The 11,765-nt window shown below is 32.7% G+C and overlaps 1 protein-coding gene across 1 annotated transcript; it reads right to left on the bottom strand.

Annotated features, from left to right (window-relative positions):
* Positions 1-2,510: 2,510 nt before the first annotated feature.
* On the bottom strand, positions 2,511-4,221 carry LOC146900024 (uncharacterized). Its single transcript, XM_085733675.1, has 3 exons — positions 4,055-4,221; positions 3,586-3,620; positions 2,511-2,904 (listed from the first exon to the last, which is right to left on the bottom strand). Exons 1-3 carry the CDS (start codon positions 4,143-4,145, stop codon positions 2,749-2,751), a joined length of 282 nt encoding a protein of 93 aa, XP_085589801.1. The 5' UTR covers positions 4,146-4,221; the 3' UTR covers positions 2,511-2,748.
* Positions 4,222-11,765: the final 7,544 nt, after the last annotated feature.

The raw sequence follows: 11,765 nt of genomic DNA, 5'->3' as shown, positions 1-11,765 counted from the left end.
CAATACTTTCAAAGGCGGCAGCGGAGAGGTGTTGATCGGGGCCGTTCCTATGAAATAGGAGACTCGATTCTCTTTTTAAAATAGGCCCCAGTAAAATTAAAACGCAATTTTTTGTGTGTAGCTAAGCTTCATTAAAAAATCAGAATCAGAAGAACGTCTAAACATGAAACGAAATAAAAAAAATTAAGTGAAAGAGAGGTGAAATTTACCTAACGGTGTCGATTGGATTTGTCACTCCTCGATTGTGGGAAAGGGGAAAACGAATGGTTTATGCGAAAAAGAAATGATTGTTGTGATTCTTTTAATGAAATAGCTTTCCAAATTGACTGATTAAGTGATTATACAAATTGAGGGTGGTTTGATAGCATAAGATTTATGTCCAGAAAAGAGAATTAAAGTCTAGAAAAAAACTCAAACGTGTATCGAAGAAAGAAAAACAAGTAACATATTTTTTTTTATTTAAGTGAAGTGTGAGTATTAGACTTAAATTTTCTTTTTTAGGCACATAGATTTTGGAGGCCCGGCTTGGTTGAGCTGCTTGCGCACCCCAAGACCGGGCCTGGTGTTGATGTCTAGTGACCTCTAGGCTAACATTGATGGCTTGAGAGATGTTTGACAATTAGTTTTATTTTTGGGTTTCCTCTGTTCGTAAACGTCTTCTTCTCTTTGGTGTTTCTTGAAGAACGATGGTTGCAACTCCATATGATTTTTCATTTGTATCTCCCGAAGCATGTTCCAAAATTTCTGTATCTAGTTTTTTGTTGTCAATGGTAGTGACGAAATCAACAGAATCAGAACTTATAGATGGCTTCTCAACAGACTTCAAGGATTCCAAATCTTCCTTTGTTTCCTCATCTAACACCGGCAAAAGATGCTGCCATTTAGACTTTAAACGCCATAAAAGAGCAGTAGTAAAAGTGTTCCATTGGAGAGAACGGCCTTGCATGGTCAAGGCAACCATCATCATCTTTGCCAACTCAGATATTCTTGTTTCCTTGAAATAACGTTCAGTACAAAGGATCCACCAGTAGGCATCTTCGTTTCCGTAGAAAAGTGAAAGTTCCATCGTTGAAATCAATTAGCGGAAATGAGATCAAGAATGAAAGCACCAAATGATACGACCCAACTCGAAATTAGAAAGCAAGACTTGATTATTCTTCATTCATTCTAATCGTGAGTGGTACAATGCTTATATAAGTTGTTGCATACTCATTATAAAATAACTATAATAACTATAAAATAGCAATGATAGTTATACTAGAATCCCTAAATAACTTGCTACTAAAAGATAAAGCAGAATTAAACTAATCTTCTACACTTACTCCGTCCAAATTTATTCTAACAATCGCTAACAATGATCCATCATCACTCCTTATTTTAAGTATCATATGATTGAACTGAAGTGGCTAATAAGCTCCATCAAAGGATGAATTGTTCAAGAGAACCTAAGTTCGATTTTTGGATAGAACAAATCTTGATCAAATTTTACTTACTTCCCGACCAAACATTAGATTACCAAGACCCATTTTCTCTAAGAATATGAAGCTTAACACACACACACACACACACACACAAAATTTCATTATTTGTATTGGATTGAGATTTTAAGATATTATTTTGCTAAGAAGAAGTCTTGAAGGTATTGAAAGACTTTGTAAGATTGTAATGACTTTTAAAACTTCTTTCAAAAGACAGCTAACATTGTGAACCGATAACAAAGTCCTAGGAAACTCGTAAGTATTGTTGACCGATAACAATTTATTATTCCTTAAGAGGGGAGGGAAAACATAAAGAACAAAAAGAAAAGAAAAGAAGAATAATGAAAGATACATTTCTTCTTAGCCGAAAATAAGTCTAGTCGAGTCAAACTTATGTCAGAAAACTATTAGAGAAACCATTAGAAAAGATTTAGAGGTCAATGAGTTGGATCCAAATATGGTCTTTGATAGAACATTATGGCGGCATTTGATCCATGTAGCCGACCCCACTTAGTGGGATAAGGCGTTGTTGTTGTTGTTGTTGTTGTTGTTGTTGTTGAGTCAAACTTATGTCAATTTTATTCGACTTAATATAATTGATTAGACTTGAAGCTTGAGTTGAGTTTCGATGAGGAGAATGATATTAGGATATCACAGGATCCTACGGTTTCAAATGAAAATACTCATTTTGTCTAGCAAACTTGACTTGAGATTGACATTGACATTTTATTTCAAATCAACCCTATAATTCAAATTTTTGAATGGTTGGTCTTGATGGCTTTTACATGAAAGAAAAAAAAAATAGATTGTGTTATTTTTATTATCAGGTAGGTTTATGTTTATAAACCAAATAAAGTCAATCTATACATAGTTTGAGACTGAGTTTATGTTATTTATTCAGCAAATTCAACCTACAGTTTAAATTCAGCTCATATAGATTACAAATCAAGATCGACACGTTAATAGTCGAATCGAATTTTGAACTAATTTTGAGTCATTCGACAAACTTAATTTCTAGGAAAAAAAATAATATATAAAAAACAAGGCAACAAAACCTTATAATTAATCTCCATGGATCACTTCTTCTAAGTGACATTCATTTGACATATGTTAATTTTACATTACAATGGCAAAAAGAATATATATAACTATGACAATTCAACATACAAGACACTCTTCAACAAGAAAAACATAAAAGTAAAGGATAAGCAAAATAAAAACAACACATAAATATATATCTTGCAATGATCTAAGTTTTTGGGATTTTAAATCATTTGTTGTTCTTAGGTGGGTGATGCCTTGGTGGATGATAGTCAGTAGTAAAAGCAACAAAACCACCATCATCAGACAAATGTGTTCTCAAACTTCTCTTTCCCTGAAAGCTGGATCGACTAGGTGAATTTAGAGTTGCAGTTGCAACATTAGCCTGTTCAAAAAGTCCCATATATATAGTAGTTAGCATAATTAACATGAAAAACATTCCTTGGTAATAAAGAACAAGATTCTTGTGTTAATTAAGAAAGAAATTAAAAAGTGGGCACTTTTGGTCCCCTATTTTATAAAACTTGTGAAAATAGTTCACCATTTCTAAAATCCAATTGTTTTATCCTTGTTATTACATTTGTTACAGTTTTGGTCCAAGCTTGGTTCTCAACCCCAAATATATTGATTTTTTGCTCAAATAAAACATGAATATATTTCTATTTCAATGTTTCTTAAAAGTCAATTATATTTTAAAATATAAGAGATAGTCCTCTAAAGTCCCCCCCTCCCAAAAAGACCATAAAAGAGTTCGATCTAGCCCTAAAGTCTAAGGTCAAAACCATGAAAGTCTAACTATTTTACCAATATTTGCTTATAAAAAATAAGTAAATGCAAAACATATTAGTGGATCGTATTCTTAACAATGGAACGCATCTAAATGTAACTTTCAATTAAAAGTTAAAAAAAAAAAAAATACAAAATTGTTGAATTTATTTTATTACATTTCTAAAATAAATATTGAATTCTTGAAACAAACACCCCTATATATAAAAAGTTTTAATAAAAGTTGTTAGTCTTAACAGACATACATAAACTATGTCATACAAAAAGTATACATAATTACCTTTGTGCTCGAAATACCATTAACTTCAACACCTCCTGCGTGTCAATATAACAACGTTTTGAGCTCATCATTTGACAATAATATCTTTTTACACACATAATAGATTAGAGAAATGATATCTTGACAACCACTTTTTGACAACTTTTGGACAACTTTCTCTCTCATACTCACATGATGTTGTTATCCTCTCTCTTCCTTTTTCTCTCTCCATTGTTTTTGACCAATAAGAAGTGAGAAAAACAAGGTTGTCAATAAAGTTGTCATCAAATGGATGTCAAAATATCATTACTCAATAGATTAATGCATAATTATACTTCTCCGTCTCAAATATAAACAAAAGTTTAGTGAACAAAGATTGATGTATTTAGTTCAACTTTTGGACCTCAAATTTTTGTTTATATTTGAGACCAGATGAAGCATACAGAAAGAAACATATCGTAAGGAAATAAAGTTGAAATAAAACATATACCTGCAGGATGCAACCTAGCAGTAGACAACAAGGCAGCACAAAGGAGTACAAGCAAAATACAAGCCGCAGAAGTATTCTTTATAAGTATCATGATGGTTATTTGTCTCAAGTTTGTTCCAAAATTCAGAAATGGAGAAAAGAGAGGAATGCCTTCAAAAGAGGATGTTGTTATTTATAGGACTAAGTAAAGTGTGTTATGCTAATTAAGGAGAAAACCAAGGTCAAATTTAGGTATTGTCACACTCATATACCCAAGTCAAAGATTGGAGTTATCTTTCCAACATTCGTCTTCTTCGACGTACACTTCAAAATGCAGCTGTTCATATTTTATTTACTAGCGAAAAGACGGGCACGTGCTCTTTTTATTGTGGTAACGTTTGAAAATTATGAACGGTGTTTTTTTTTATAAAATTTTGATTTTGATTACAATTAAAAATATAAATATCTGTTACATTCAAGTTATAACAAATCAAACTAACCATGATTATCTATTTTAATGACACCAACAATATAAAAAAATATAATTTTAATTCTTTTTTTTAATGACACCACTAACAATCTTTATTATAGAAAAAATCGTTTAAAGGTATAATTGAGATAATGAAAAAGTAAGTATAAATATACTCATCCAGTTTGTTACACTTTTTAATTATAAAGGAAAAAAACAAAACATACATTTTTTAATATTTAAATTTGTTCTTATCTATTTGTTACATGTGTTATTTGTATTGAAAATTGGGGGCATTTTTGGAAAGAAAAAATCAGCCAAAAAGAGCTGAAAAAAGTAGTTTTCTTTATATATAGTATAGATTTTGTCTTTTTATAGATTTTTTTCTTTTCCCTGAAGATATAAGTCGTTTTGACCATTTCACACATATTAAGAAACATAATTAATTTTGTACAGAAAAAATATATTATGAGTTATTTTACAAAATTGTTCTTAATAAATGATATGAGAAAGATAAATTAAAGAATTGAAAAAATATATAGTAATAAATAATTAATTGTATAATAAGAAAAGTAACATTAATGATTCACTAATATCATAAAACAACTTATAATTTAGAACAATTTTTCCCAGAACGGCTTATAATTTGGGACGGAAGGAGTATTATTTAAGGCATATTATACACTAAATGTAGGTATTTTTCAGTCGGAATACAAATTTTGATTTGTCACATTGTAGGAATCTAGCCCTTACAAATTTTGATTTGTCATTTTCTCTATTTTTAATGTAATATTAATATTTTTTCAATTGTACATTTTGATTAAAGTTCACAAATAGAGCAAGACACATATGGTACATATTATTGAGACATTAATGGAGGTGAGACAATTATTCTTTATGCTTTTGCTCAAGCCAAAGAAATAATTAAAATAGGTAACCCACAAATGAGGGGGAAATGTCATTGGTGAATATATACATGTATCTCCCTCTCTAGACTCATCTCATAGTAGTAAGAATGTTTTTACTTTTTTAAATCTCTAAATTGAATATGTACATTGATGCATGAGTGTGGTTTCTATTGTTAGTGGACTATGATCTCCACATTTTTTTAAGAAAGATACTTATATATAGCTAGCATTTCATTAATAATTTGTTAAATACACTGAGGTATATTATAATAAGTAGTAAGACTTGTTAATAAAGTGGCAACCCCTAGTAAAGTGTGTTATACCTTGTAACACCCTATTTCCCAACGATAATTATTAAATAATAAGAATATATTTAATAGTAAGAATGTTACAAAACTTGACATTATATAACAAAATAACGATAAAATATTTTCTTTTAAAATAAATCCACTGGAGAAGAAGAAAATTATTCACTGATCACATTAATAAATTCATACTTGTCGTTCAATAATCATAAATAGGAAAATAGCAAGGTTTCCAAGATTCAACTCAAACTGCAATTAAAGTTTAAATCGTCATCCCCAACCCTAGTGTTACAATATCAGAGCTCGTAGCAACTACATGCTTATTCAACTACTAATAACAGAACTATACAGAGGGCATCTCCTCATCTCCACTTTCTAATACCCATAGCTACTCCTTGTCAACCTGAGTATCTGTACTCAAGGTACAACCACTATACAGAAAAAAAAACACAACAAAATAAGGGGTGAGAAATCCTGCCATAACATAATAATAGGGAAAAGCACACATATTAAATAAATATCAAAATAATATAATCTCCACCATATCTTCACTCTCAATAGTTATTATGCACAATCTCTTCTTTCACAGATCACTACAACACATCATTTTCACACTTACACCTACCAAGCACAAAACATCATCATATATATGCATATGGACTCTCTTATCGACCTATATGAATGTGGTACCACACCTACTCGTCATTTTGCCAGAGTTATGTTACTGGACTTTCACTGCATATTTTGCCAGAGGTATATTACTGGACTTTCACTTCATAATTTGCCAGAGGTATGTTACTGGACTTTCACTGCATAATTTCCCAGAGGTATGTTACTGGACTTCTCCATCAGTCATGCACTCCATCAGTCTTATACTCTATATGAATGCATAGAAATAAATTCGACAAGTAACACAAGTATACACATATTCAAATAGTTCACATATTAATGTATGACTTTCACTAAAATGCATGACTCTAATGCAAGCACACAAATCATCAATATACTCATCATCATCATATATCACTCTCGTTATCATTATATACATCACTCTCATCATCATCAAAGATAAGCATCATCACTCTCATCATCATAATGATATAGTTATCGTCATCCTCATCATCACTAAAATATAAGCATTATCATCCTCATCTTCATCATAAATTAATCATCATCACTCTCATCGTATTTATTTATTATATTAATATTAATCATCGACACTCTTTGTCATAGTTATAGGATTCCTCATCATTACTCTCTATCAACCGTTTATATCACCACTTATTCTCTTCATTAATCCACTCCTTACGCGTGACTCATTCTACGCCAACATCCCTTTATTTTATTTTATTATTCATCTCACAGACATACTCTATTCTCTCATCTATTCAAGACCCTCTATATACTTTATCCCTGATATCATATCTTATTTTTCATTCCTAGTCTCAAGATGTTTTCCTATTCATTATCATTACATACAACTTCCCCTCCCTACATAACTAGGTTCTCCCTCTCCATTTTCATTAACTCTTTCATACTTATTCTCCTCAATAAACTATCTTATTACCTTGTTCTCGTGTTCGTAGTCATCTAGGCATCTTCCATTCCCCTAATCTTAACTCTGTTCTAATTTAAAGTTACTATCTCACCTTATCATTAATTTCGACTTTAACAACTTTCCTCACTAAGACTACATTATAATTCAAGGTTTCATTCTCCCGATACTAGCCATTATTATTATCGTCAACCATTAGAACTATTACCTCTTATCCTCTTTCCTATTCATCTTACTCTCTTCTAATCGATCCCCGTTTTATTCATCGTTATCATCACTCATATTATCTTTCATTACTTAATATACAACTCCTTATGTTCCCTTACATTTCGTCTTAACGACCCTCCCATTGTTTACAATCATCTAAATTAGATCTCTATACTCTCTATTCAATTTTACACCTTATACATTACTATCTAACATTCATCTTAAGTTCTTTAACTACCTTGGCTCTTTTACGCTTTCACTTAACGGTATTCCTAAACTCATTATTGGTTTAAGGAGATTATGTATAACCTCATCAGTTACTTGGAAAAGCATCTACTTCATATCCCCTTTTACTAAATCGTGTGTTTTTAGACTCGCCACATACCCACACTATTTGCTCTATGGAAGTATCGTCTTGTAACATTAGTTAACTGAATATCTTTTCTCACTGTTATTTTCACCACCGACCTTACCCAATGTTTTAACTCCTACTCGCGACATAACCCACTTCCTCCCTTACTTATCACCCTAAACAAGGCATGTCATCGGTATCACTCGTCATTCATAAACATCATTTATTACATCATTCATCATCACCATTCAACAACTATCATCTCAACATAAATCTTCAAAATACGGCAATAACCCCTCACAATTAAACAACATCTTACATGAGCATATGTATACATCACATTCCTATATTATTCATTACTACATTTGTAATCTACTCTCGTCATTCGTTCTCTCCATTACTACTTCTTTCCATCTAATAGTATACCCTATTCTCCATTCTAATTTAAGTGTTTACCTCTCTAATAATATCTCTCGTAGCGTCTTCCCTTTGCATCATTGATTACCTTAAACGATTGCACCTTATTCTTCGTTTATTTTACCTTTATATCCTTCTAACTCACAATTATCTTAGACCCACCTCTGTCATTGTTAACTACCATGAACTATCTTAGACTCACCATTGCTCCAAAGGTATCATTTTTAAACAACACTTAATTATACTTCTCCTGCTTAATTACTGTACTCACATAACTTAATTAGATTGTTTATATTGGTCCTACAATAATTTTAGATGGCCAAGGGGTGTTAAAAATAGCAAAGTACAAAGGAAATGATCTCACAACATCGTTTTTGACACTTGCTGTCAAAATCGCTTCATGATCATTGGAATCGCCTCATGATTTCGACAGCATCAGACATGCTGAAATTACATATTTTTCTGCGATTTTCTACCATGGGAGCTTCCTTGGCTCCATTTTTCGACCCTAAACTCGCCAAAATTGTCCATAATCATCACCCTATGATTACCCTATCATTAAAACATTAATCCCTCACTAACCTACCTAATTAACCATTCTTTTCACTGTTCAATTCTATGGTTCACTTTACCCTAGGTTATTTCTCTCAAATTATAATCTCTCAACAATCTCATCGCCGTCACAACAACACTCATACTCCGACATCATTACAACCCCACAATAAAATAATAAACCCTAGAGATGAAGAGATTATCCCCCTTACCTCGAATCCGTAGAAACCTTCGGTTTTGCTCGATGTTGCTGCACTAGGGTTCCGCTTCTCTCCTTTTGTTTTCTTCTCCCTTTTCTCTGATCAGCAAAACTGATTTCTAATCCCTAATATTCCTATTTATATTTGGGCTCACTATTCGCTATAATTGTCTTCCTTTCATACGCACTACTCTTTTACCTCTCCCCTCCCTCACTTATTATAATCTTGCTTTCTACACCCACGACTCTTTATTTATTTTGTTAGGACACTCCTTCTCGTTCCTTTTAATTTTCTCATACCACCTCCCACTCCACGTCATTATTTCTATTTTCTCAACAATAAAGCAATACTCAAGCACAAGCAGCATCAACAATAATATTAATCAAAACTCCACCTATTAAACATCATCGAATTAATTAAAAATAGAAAATTGGGGTGTTACATACCTCATTTTCTTGTCACCTATTGAACTCGACCTTAGAGTTTGTGAAGTGAGAAGTTACACAGTCTTCGACACGTGGAGATTATTTGGTCAGTCTTCGTAAGATCAACCTAATCCCAATGGAAAGCATATCTTGTAACTTTCGAATCTGACGTAAAGTCCACATTGTGGAAGGACGTGTCACTCAGCTATTATGTAACGTAGTATAGAGTCAAAGCTTTCCCCCATTGAAATGGAACACATTCAGAGAGATGGGGATGGTTTTTGCTAGCATAAATATACCTTCCTCTTCATGAATACATATACATATCCTTGTTCGATTGAGTTTATTGGAAAAGGATGCGTCTAACATTGCATTTTACTCGACAACGTTGTGGTGGGCGCCACAATTGCAGCTAAGTCCAATTACAAAATCTCCGCAATTTTTTGATTATGTAAATTACACTACTTATTTAATATTGATGAAATACAACAAATCCATGAGATATAACTTTTCAAGGAAAAATAAATATATAGACACAAATTTTATTATTTTAAAATGACTTTATACTTATTGATGCAATGGTTGAAGCTTGAAATTAAAAATAAATATTTTTCTTTATATTTAATTTAGCCTTTATAAATATTTTTATTGTTACTTTATATGACTATATATAATTTGTGTTTTCTTTTTTGTCTCTACCATGTGGCATCCATCCATTGGGTATTAATGTGGGATGTCGATACCATGTGGTAATGCTCATGTGTCTCATCAATGTCACGTGTCACCCTCATTCAATGTGGTGCTGCCATGTGGATGAGACATCTTACATGTAAGTGATAACAATGTGTACTCCATTTGCTATATCATCTTTTGTTCTAGCCAAGATCAGAGTCCAAATACAAGTGAAAAACAAAAACAAAAAAAGAAGAAAAAAATAGAAATTTATGGAGAGTTAAAACCAAAATTCACTACATTTACAACAATGACTAAACATTTTTTTTAGTAGTGCTACAATGTAACGAGGCAAAAGAAAAAGAAAAAAAAGAAGAGACGAAATTAAGTTCCAAGCTTATCTTTCAGGATGAGAGATTTCATGCCAAGCTGAGGGCAGTTCCAATGAGCAGAGCACTTTGCATGTGATCATTCCTTAGCCATAAAATCTACACACATATTTTGTTCTCTAAGAACATGCACTAATGTTGTATTTCCATGTAAAGCATCTCTAATATGAAGGATGTCAGTAGCATAAGTGTGTAAGTTATGATCACGACCAGCAATAATCAGGTCAACTGCTTCCAAACAATCACTCTCACGAATAATGTTGACATAACCTTTTTTACTACAAAAATCAAGACCTATCTGGATAGCACGTAACTCAGCTAACAACGCATCACCTCCAACTTAATAGTGAGAAAAACCAACTATTCAATCTCCATCGTTGTTGCGAACAACACCACCAGCACCTAAACAACCAACGTCTTATAGAAAGCTACCATCAATATTGAGCTTGAGTGTACCTTCCGGAGGGGGGGCTCCACTGAGCTAAGAGGCACGATGAGTGTGGGTCCGAACCAAGATTGGGATAGTACAAAATGCATTCGTCATGTAACAAAAAGATCTTTCGCACCACATCTTGAATACGCCAATGTAGATCCTCAAAAATAATATTGTTTCTCCAACACCAAGCATACCATACTCCTGTAACAAACAGAATAGTGGAAGTACCCTTTGTCATCTCTTGAAGCCAAACCTTGACATCAAATTCAGAGAAAAAATTATTATAACGCTCATATTCAAGCGGAGCCAAATCTCTTTAGAGTGCGGGCAATCACGTAAGCAGTGAAGAATATCCTTTACAGGTGAAGAGCAACTGGTGCAGTTTGGAGAAGCTACCATGTTGAAATGATGTTGACGGACATTAATAAGGAGAGCATTATGAAAACAAAGTCATAGAAAGTGTTGGAGTTTAGCTGGTACTTTAAGGCGCCAAAGCCAATTCATGTTACAATTCACATTATCCTAAAAAATAATAATGTTTCTCCAACACCAAACATACCATACTCCTGTAACAAACAAAATAGAGGAAGTACCCTTTGTCATCTCTTGAAGCCAAACCTTGACATCAAATTCAGAGAAAAAATTATTATAACGCCCCATATTCAAGCAAAGCCAAATCTCTTTAGAGTGCGGGCAATCACGTAAACAGTGGAGAATATCCTCTACGGGTGAAGAGCAACGGGTGCAGCTTGGAGAAGCTACCATGTTGCAATGATGCTGACGGGCATTAATAGGGAGAGCATTATGAAAACAAAGTCATAGAAAGTGTGGAGTTTAGCTGGTAC

Source organism: Medicago sativa, chromosome 8 (assembly GCF_051527215.1).
Source record: "Medicago sativa cultivar Bolivia chromosome 8, Bolivia_mono, whole genome shotgun sequence".
Classification (NCBI taxonomy): domain Eukaryota; kingdom Viridiplantae; phylum Streptophyta; class Magnoliopsida; order Fabales; family Fabaceae; genus Medicago; species Medicago sativa.
The sequence above is the reverse complement of the archived record's forward strand: the minus strand, read 5'-3'. Positions and strand labels throughout refer to the sequence as shown.